Source organism: Lactuca saligna, chromosome 2 (assembly GCF_052625555.1).
Source record: "Lactuca saligna cultivar CGN05327 chromosome 2, ASM5262555v1, whole genome shotgun sequence".
Lineage (NCBI taxonomy): Eukaryota > Viridiplantae > Streptophyta > Magnoliopsida > Asterales > Asteraceae > Lactuca > Lactuca saligna.
In genome coordinates this window covers 138,699,121-138,708,431 of record NC_136418.1, presented here as the reverse complement: position 1 = coordinate 138,708,431, position 9,311 = coordinate 138,699,121, and the positions used below count along the sequence as shown (strand labels likewise).

Below are 9,311 nucleotides of genomic sequence, written 5' to 3'. Positions count from 1 at the left end.
TTCCAAGATTCGTCTTCGGTCGGGTTACCATCAGATGAGGATTCAAGATGAGGATATACCGAAGATAACTTTCAAGACTCGATACGGGCACTATGAATTTGTGGTGATGCCATTCGGGCTCACCAGTGCCACAACAACATTCATGGATCTCATGAACAGGGTGTGTAGACTGATGCTGGATCGGTTAGTGATCGTTTTCATTGATGATATCCTGGTCTATTCTAAGACCAAGGAGCGAAAGGAGCAATATTTGAGGGAGATATTGAAGACACTAAGAACGGAAAGGCTATATGCCAAGTTCTCAAAGTGTAATTTCTGGTTGCGAGAGATGCAGTTTTTGGGACACATCATCAACCAAGAGGGTATTTTGGTTGACCCAGCAAAGGTTGGGGCAGTGATGTGGTGGGAAGTACCGAAGAATGCATTTGAGATCCATAGATTCTTTGGTTTAGCGGGCTATTATCGGAGAGGGGGTGGTTTGACGTACTAAAAGATTATGATTGTCAGATCTTATACCATCCAGGGAAGGTTAACGTGGTGGCCGATGCTTTGAGCTGCAAGACGGCAGGTTCCCCGATTGGGAATGTTTGTTTGAGGATGACGGTGATCTCTCCATTGTTGGACACGATCAAGGAGGCTCAGGTGGAGGGTTTTAAGAGAGAAAATTGGAAGTTAGAGCGGATACAGGGTGAGATTCCCTTGTTTTTCTGGGATGGTCGGGGTCTTTTGACTCAGTGTGGCCGAGTGTGGGTTCCGACATCTGGAGGAGTGAGACAAAAGATAATGGAGGAGACACACAAAGTCCAAGTTCTCTACACGTCATGTGGCTACAAAAATGTATAGAGACATGAGACTGAGCTACTGGTTCGTAACACCCGCAGATTCAAACTAGTTAATAATAAGCATTAAAAGTGATTTTTTTTTATCTAAGATAAATAATCTTAACCAAAGTAATAGTTATGGTCAATAATTGTAACCTATTTGATTTAATAAGAAGAATTATGTGAAAATTATATGTTTCATGATTATTATAACCTATTTGTAAAGTTACAAAACTTGCCCTCAAGTTTTGGAACATGTAAAGTCATCTAGTAAACTTTAGTTCCAATCCCTAGAATTTTAAAAGTTAAAATTTAACCCTTACATATTATAATATAATAAGTTAATAATATATATGTATAAGATCAAGGCGTTTTACCGTTAGTAGGACTCATTCACGAAGCCGGTCTATAAAGGGGGTTTAAGGTTGTTGCCTATAAAATGACAGCTTAATGGGTGTCCACTCCCACCCATCGCTTCCTTGTCTGGTGGAGGGTCGTTAGCCGAACGGGTAGGACAATAACTTAAAAATTCTCATTAAAAGTATAATGATTATTATAAAGTAACTAAATGCTTTTATAAAATCCTAATATTAGTTACTTTAGGAAAATGTGAATAAGGTGCTAACCCATGAAATTACACTTTGCACTTTGATTAAGTCATTAGTGGAGCGTGTGTGGTTAACCGACACACTAACTTGGGCTTAACAAGGCAGGCAAAAGGTGACTTAAGATTTTTCATAGGTTGGTTAAGCGCGTGTGGTTAACTGGAACATCGATTTAGTGAAAAACATTAAGGGTACCAAGTAATTTGCAAGGTTATTTCACATATTGTTTTGTGATCCTCGGCATCCCAGTCACAAAACATGAAAGGACTATCTTAATATCTAATCTAAACTTATTTTCTTCCTTTTCAAATGTCTTCCAATAATGTTGCTTCTGGCTCAAACCCTACAGGCTCCTTCTCTCTCATGAACCTTTATGGGAGAGTCATCTTTGGTTGTTCCAACTTTATGGATTGGATCCGGAACATCAGGATGGTTACTCGCTACGATGACAAGGAATATGCCCTTGATAAGGAGTTAAAGGATATTGATGAGTCCACTGCTACCCCTTAGGAGATTGCTAACTTTCGGGCTCTGAAAATTTTAATTTCTTTTTCTAGTTTCTCTTTCCATGGAATCAGCTGCACAGTAAAATGTGGCTTTGTAATCTTATACATGGAGGAAGGGCATACAGAAAAGAAACTAACGATTGGGGTTCAATGCACACATTGGAAAAAATAAAAAAAACACACACGCTCATACATAGTGAAAAACACGAAAGGGGTGTGTAAACCCATTTGAGCTGAACATCAGGAGATGTATGTGAAGCAGCTTCATGTGCGATTTCCCAATCTGGACTGTCGACTCCGGTTACAAACCCATTGATATCAATCTATATAGGATTTTGATTGGATTAACAAAAAATCAGATACGAGACTTGTATAAGAAAAAGAAAAAGAGTGTAGCCCCTTTTTGCCCTTGTTCCTAATTTCTCATCGGCGATTAAAGAAAAATTGGGGTTGCTTTGTGAAATTTTGAGCAAAGAAAGAAAAATGGGTTCGATTTCCCTGTTTTTGTGATGTGCGAGACACACACACATTGAAATTTTGAGCAGAGAAGAAATCCCAGATCATAAAAATCCCTAAACCACATTGCTTATTAGAGAGAACAAAATCATCTGATATCCAGCTCATTCTTCATTCAACGAGGGTGATAGAGATGGAAAGAGATAGGGCTTTCTTGTTGATGAAACTCGCCTCTACCGATATAGTAATAACACAGAGATCAATTTACAAGAGATGAAACAAAGGAAACCGATGGATCATGCATAAAAAAACCCTATATTCCATTACTCTGACGAATAAAGAATGTAGTGGGTTTCCGGGTTGAGGAAAACGACTAAGTCTCGACAGTTAAAAAGAGAAAGAGGAAAGATAATGGAGAAGAGATAAGAAGAGGGTTATCCGGCTCACCGCCGACGGATCTATGTCGGGTAGACATGGTGGAAGGCTGTGAGCACCAATGGTGGTCGTTTTTCTTTTGCTGACGATAGGATAAAGAGAGGTGTAGGATTTACATTTGGATTTTTGTTTGAGAGAGAGAGAGAGAGAGAGAGAGAGAGAGGGAGAGAGAGAGAGAGAGTTTATATATTAAATAGTTATATTTAGTTTTTTTCTTTCTTTAAAAAAAATAACTGAAAACATCATAAATGATCTTTGTGGTGTGAAATGACGAATATGCCATTCAGTTAACGGACAAAAATTAACGGAGTTAACAATAAGAACCAATCGTCAAAAATTTTGAAAGCACATGACACATGTACTAAACTTCAGATTTTGAAAAACCATAGACGAAAACTATTTATTAGGTTTTTTTTTTTAAAAAAATATAAGAAAAAAGCGAACCATTAACCAAACCAAGGGGAGCCAATAGACCATCGTATATCGGAGTCAAACCTCCATTAGTCGTTTCTAGCTAGGGTTTTCAATCTCATCGTCGACAATACATCTGCGAATCAAGTTCGATTCATTTTCTATCCTTCTGTTATTCAGTTCGAGCTTTGTGTCAGAATCCTTTGGGAGGCAAAAGCATGTACGGATCGAGGGGGTAAGTTCTCTCAACAATAAGTTTTATCCTTCTTTTTGTTATATGAATCAGTTTTAGCTTAGTGGCTTGCGCATATGTTAAGTTTCTTTCAATGAATATCATGGGTTTTTCCATTTCACTATCCTTGTTATCCCGGTATCTGAATCGGGGTGAATTTGATTGTTCAATTGGCGTTTCCATAGAAATGAAATTCACCATAAAAATTGAAAATCAAGGTGATAGATTTGGGGATTAATCTTGATTTTTCCATTTTTGAGTATTCATGATGACCAGATTTGGGGATTAATCTTTATGATTTCTTTCAGCATGCCACTCTTTCTCTTTCTTTTCAATTCAATTCGATCAACAAATAAAAAATGTAGATTTAACAGCGACTCTCCCTCCTGTATATCTTTTTTACCAGTTCATAAGTTTGAATTGCTGGTTGTTTCTGGTTCTTGCACTTAACAATAGAATAGAATTATAAGTTTGAATCTACAACGAACAAATTCAACATGATGGAATGATATAACGTATGAGAAATTGATATTAGAGGGTTAAACTTACGAGAATTAATAAATAAAAAAGTAGTAAAATAGGAAAAGAAACATGGGTCGGGTATGGTTTTATTAAGTGGGGAATGTTTTTTCTTTTCTCTTTGGGTATGAATAATTGAAGGGCAATGTATGGGAGCGGGGGGTTATCAGATGCATACGAAATCGGCTCAAAAAGACCAAGAATCATGGAATCCAATCCCTACTTTGCAGTTACCAGTTCCACCGCCTACAACCACCACCACCCATACAACTACACCACCACCACCTTCCACCCATCATCTTTTCCGGTGGTCCGTCTGAGAGGCCTCCCATTCAACTGCACAGACACCGACATCTTCAAGTTCTTTTCCGGCCTCGAAATCCTCGACGTGCTATTGGTCAACAAATCCGGGCGGTTTTCCGGCGAGGCCTTTGTGGTGTTCAGCCGCCCCATGCAGGCTGAGCTGGCCTTACAGAAAGACCGCCAGAACATGGGGCGGCGATATGTGGAGGTTTTTAAATGCAAGAAACAGGATTACTACAATGCGGTGGCTAGTGAGGTGAGATATGAAGGAGGCGGCGGTGGTGGTGGTGGTGGAGGTGGTGGTTATGATGATTATTATGGCCATGGAAGCTCACCACCACCACCGCCGAGGTCTTCTAAGAGGTTTCTTCAAGATAAGATGAAGGATGAAATGGAGTATACGGAGATATTGAAGTTAAGAGGGCTGCCGTTTTCTGTGAAGAAATCTGAGATTTTTGAGTTTTTTAAGGATTTTAAGGTTGTGGAAGGGAAAGTGTTTATTGCGTGTAGGCCAGATGGGAAGGCGACAGGGGAAGCTTACGTGGAGTTTGAGACAATTGAGGAAGCTAAGGAAGCTGTTATGGTGAAAGATAAGAAGATGATTGGGTCAAGATATGTCGAGTTGTTTCCTTCTACTCATGATGAAGCTAGAAGAGCTGAGTCTAGGTCAAGGCAGTAATAATTAGTGAAAAGATTGTGTTTTTTTTTTTTTTTTTTTTAGGTTTTTTTTTGATGATGTTTGTTGGATATTGATGATTTGGTTATATATTGTGGGTGTATTTTGGTAATTGGTAGATTTGTTTTAGTTATTGGGCAATGGATATTATGGTTCGCTGAAATGTTTTTGTTTTGTTATGTGTTGATGTTTTGTTTCACATGGATCGTGTGGCGTAGTGCTGTATGATGAAATTAAAACATGGTTGTGTTAAAAGTGAATGATATTGTTAAAAGTATGTAGATTTTAATAAGAAATAAAATTACAATTTTGTAAGATGCAAAGCATATAAGTGCAAAGCAAGGTTGATCGAAAGATGGACTCCTGATAAAATGTATTTATAAAAAAGTAAAAGATATCGAATCAATAAAATTTGGTTGTAAAGTTTTGTTTTTCTGGTATATGCTGTAACTTGATGTTGATTAAGATATTGAATTGATAAAATTGATTTTAATTTTTTAAAGAGTTTTCATAATAAGTAGAACGTATTTTAAATAAAAAAAGAAACCAACGTCTTTGTGATTGACTGATTGTATGCTACACAAGATCACAATGAATGCTGTATGAGGTTTCTTATGATTTGTAATGCATAATTTTGAGTTGAATACCTGAATGGATGAATATTTGATGCTCAATTTCATGCTGAATGAATATTTTTAAGTTATTTATCGGATTTTTTTAGCATAAATAAGGAACCTTGTGTAGGGTTTATAAGACTAATTATTAAAAAGCGGAATTCGCTGCTGTACGATATTTTGTATCAGAATCGGGCCCAAATGTGTGAAGTTTTTTTTTTTTTTTTTTTTTTTTTTTTAAAATTATTATTATTATTATTTCTTTTTAAAGATTTTTAAAATAAAGATCGAAATCTTAAATAACCATATCTACCCTAATAAATGAAAATGTTATTGCCACTTGTCATTCTCTAATTTATTTGGCCACATGTCATTTTGTCATAATTTTAAAATATATTTATTTTCCACTTGTCGATTACTTCATTATTAATTTCCGTTATATCATTAATTTAGTTTCCATAAATTAAACCTACTATAATAACTATTAATTTCAAATTTTAAATTTCAAATTTCAATTTCAAATAGATTTACACTTTAAACATTTGTATTTAACATTTTATTATAATAAATCGTTTAGTACACGGGTCTAACAATTAAACACATAACTTTAATTAATTTATTTTTTGCATGTTTTTATTTTATTTTATAATTTTCACTTATTTCATATTTCAAATTCAAATAAACTTTTCATTTAATCGCTCCTGTTTAACATTATGTTTTAATTAACTCGTATAATATACGGGTTTCACAACTAGTATACGAAGAATCCAATTACAACAAAATATCAATATTAATATATATTTTGTTTTTTCAAGTCTAATACATATGTCCCAACTTTAAAAAAATAAAAAATAAAATAAAAAACAAAATCTTGATATGTAATTGTAAAAAGGGGTAATTTCTAGCAATTCACTCAAAGATCGTTTGACCCGATTTTGACTGAAAATAAGAAACTGAAGTGGTCGGCCAGCGATAGCCGCCGAGAAAGAATCGCTAATGGCGGAGACGGAATCCTACCCCCCGATCGACCCAACAAACTTTGATCTCATCGTCGTCGGCACCGGCCTACCTGAATCCATCATCGCCGCCGCAGCCTCCGCAGCCGGCAAAACTGTACTCCATCTTGATCATAACCCCTTCTACGGCTCCCACTACTCTTCCCTTACTCTCCAAGACCTCACATCCTTCCTCCGCTCCCACTCCGAAATCCCTAAAACCAATCCCCCCCAATCGGATGACACCGAGACTCTCGATGTTAACCCCCGCCCCCTCTACTCTGATGTCGAGATCTCTTCTTACGATGATTCTCTCGAAGAACATTCCAGGAAGTTCAATTTGGACTTGGCAGGACCTAGGGTTTTGTTCTGTGCTGACAGCGCTGTGAACTTACTGCTCAAGTCATCTGCTAATCAGTATGTTGAGTTTAAGAATATTGATGCGAGCTACATAGGTGATGGAAATGGTAACCTAATGAATGTGCCCGATTCGAAGAGTGCTGTATTCAAGGATAAAACAATGAAGTACAGTGAGAAGAATCAGTTGAATAGTTTCTTTAAGCTGGTGCAGGGGCATCTTGAAGCTGTTAAATCTGTTGACGTTGCAGTTGATGATGAGAAGATCATTTCGGATGAAGATTTAGAAAGTCCATTTGTTGTGTTCGTGGACAAGATGAAGTTGCCTCCAAAAATAAAATCGTAATGCGTCTCTCCCTCTATCTTGCTGATCCATGACAGCATTTTCCTTAAACTATACCAAGTTAATTCGATTACTCTCTTCTCTTTCACTTTATAGGATCATCCTCTATGCCATAGCCATGGTTGATTATGATCAAGATGCTGGAGAATCCTGTAAAGATATTCTCAAGACAAAATATGGGATAGATCGTTTAGCCCTTTACCACTCATCAGTTGGAAGGTTTCTTCTCACTCTGCTTGTTGTATCATTTAATTCATCAACATATGATGTATTATTATATGGCTATTTAGGTTTCCAAATGCACTTGGAGCATTGATTTACCCCATCTATGGCCAAGGAGAATTGCCACAAGCCTTTTGCAGACGTGCTGCTGTAAAAGGGTGTCTTTATGTAATTTCTTTAATCTTTGCTCCCTGAACTTTCTTCATTCTACAGATTTTGACTCAACTTCTGTTTATATTACAGGTTTTGAGAATGCCAGTAAAATCTGTACTTCTGAACAAGGTTTCTACTTAATACAAGAATTACTCACTGTCATTATCAAGCAAAACTCAGATTGCTGATTTATATTATAACATTTGGTTGATGGGATTTGCAGGATAATGGGAATTATAAAGGTGTGAAATTGGTTTCTGGGCAGGAATTAACCAGTGATAAACTAGTAATGGATCCATCTTTTACCATAACATCTTCAAATTCTCCTTCAAATGTTTCTAAATTGGCCAGAGGAATATGCATCACAAATAGTGCTTTAAAACCTGATATATCCAGTTGTCTGGTTATATACCCTCCTAGATGTAAGATCTCTCTTCTTTTTTATTTTTGAAAATTTCAAGATTCAATCTGAATAAGATTAATTCTCTCTCTCTCTCTAGCTTTATACCCTGATCAGGCTACTTCAATCCGAGTTCTCCAACTCGGGAGCAGTTTAGCTGTTTCTCCTTCTGGGAAGTAAGTTTTTTTTTATTAAAATTTCAAGATACAATTTTATTATTTCAAGATTCAATCTTACTTCATTTTTTACCTTTTAGGTTTGTTTTCTACATTTCAGTTGTATGTGATAATGCCATTGAAGGAAAAAAGTCTCTACAAGCAGCCATTGATGACCTTTTCTCATTACACTCTGATGAAACTGAAAGTAAAGAATTGAAGCCCACTTTGCTTTGGAGTGCATTGTATATCCAAGATTTAATCGAGGTGTTTGTTTTTTTTTTCTTGTTATTTTTATATTGTTAATTGTTATGCAGTTGATTGAAGGTTTGTTTTGTTTTGATTTTAGGGTTCAGTGGGACCTGTTGTTATGACACCTACTCCAGATGGAAATTTAAACTACAATGATCTTCTTGATGCAACTTCAAAGGTATCTTCATCTTATCATTTTCAGGAAATAGGATATGAAAATTAAATAAGCCAGAAATTTTTGATTTTTTCTCACTGGGGTTGTATATTTGTGGCATATATAAATGTAACAGCTGTTTAAGAAGTTGTACCCTGATGATGAATTCTTCCCAGAGACATCAAACACAGACTCATCTGATAAACTAGAAGATGATAGTGAAGTTGTTCTAGATTCCTAGCCATGATTTTGTTTTCTTTTATGAAATGTTGAAAAAGTAGATACAAAATATAGATGTGATTTTGAGTACCTAAAGGAATGAAATGGTTTTTGTCATGTTAAATTTTATATGTTGTATTGTATGACAGTTGGTAATTTTTTTTCTTTCTTGTGGTTGGATTTATGTTCAAGTAAAAGATTTTGTAATGTTAAATTTTAAAATCTGTGGGCAAAATGTAAATCAAAATTTAATTTAATAGATAATCAATGCGATAATATAATCGTTTGGAGTAACTTTAAAACGTAAACTATAATTCTATAAAACACTATATAAAGAATAAAGAAGATAGATATACAAGGGTCAATTTGACCAAATATCCACCTTATCCAATCGTCCATTTAAAAAAAATAAAGGAAAAAACTTGATAAAGATGCATAGAGAGCGTTCTTCTAAAACGAGAGAAAAAAAATAGAAATTCAATT

General features: G+C 35.6%; 2 protein-coding genes across 3 annotated transcripts; both read left to right on the top strand.

The window, feature by feature from the left end:
- Positions 1-3,269: 3,269 nt before the first annotated feature.
- LOC145031781 (RNA-binding (RRM/RBD/RNP motifs) family protein) lies at positions 3,270-5,076 on the top strand. Of its 2 annotated transcripts, none has more exons than XM_078980406.1 (2): positions 3,270-3,469; positions 4,127-5,076. In XM_078980406.1, the coding sequence occupies exons 1-2, from the start codon at positions 3,453-3,455 to the stop codon at positions 4,965-4,967; spliced, it is 858 nt and encodes a 285-aa protein (XP_078836532.1). In that variant the 5' UTR covers positions 3,270-3,452; the 3' UTR covers positions 4,968-5,076. The 2 variants fall into 2 exon arrangements, with proteins under 2 accessions (XP_078836532.1, XP_078836533.1); XM_078980407.1 differs by having other exon boundaries at positions 3,333-3,469; positions 4,216-5,076.
- A 1,436-nt stretch (positions 5,077-6,512) lies between these two features.
- Positions 6,513-8,993, top strand: REP (Rab escort protein). The gene is made up of 9 exons (XM_078980405.1): positions 6,513-7,272; positions 7,370-7,492; positions 7,564-7,663; positions 7,739-7,777; positions 7,872-8,070; positions 8,149-8,224; positions 8,305-8,470; positions 8,553-8,633; positions 8,746-8,993. The coding sequence occupies exons 1-9, from the start codon at positions 6,575-6,577 to the stop codon at positions 8,848-8,850; spliced, it is 1,587 nt and encodes a 528-aa protein (XP_078836531.1). The 5' UTR covers positions 6,513-6,574; the 3' UTR covers positions 8,851-8,993.
- Positions 8,994-9,311: the final 318 nt, after the last annotated feature.

Bases quoted from the DNA above. Each gene is read 5' to 3' on its own strand.
- REP (XM_078980405.1), top strand. From the start codon at position 6,575: ATGGCGGAGACGGAATCCTACCCCCCGATCGACCCAACAAACTTTGAT. The intron at 7,273-7,369 runs GTAATGCGTCTC...TTCACTTTATAG, and splicing joins TTGCCTCCAAAAATAAAATC to GATCATCCTCTATGCCATAG. The intron at 8,634-8,745 runs GTATCTTCATCT...TAAATGTAACAG, and splicing joins TTCTTGATGCAACTTCAAAG to CTGTTTAAGAAGTTGTACCC.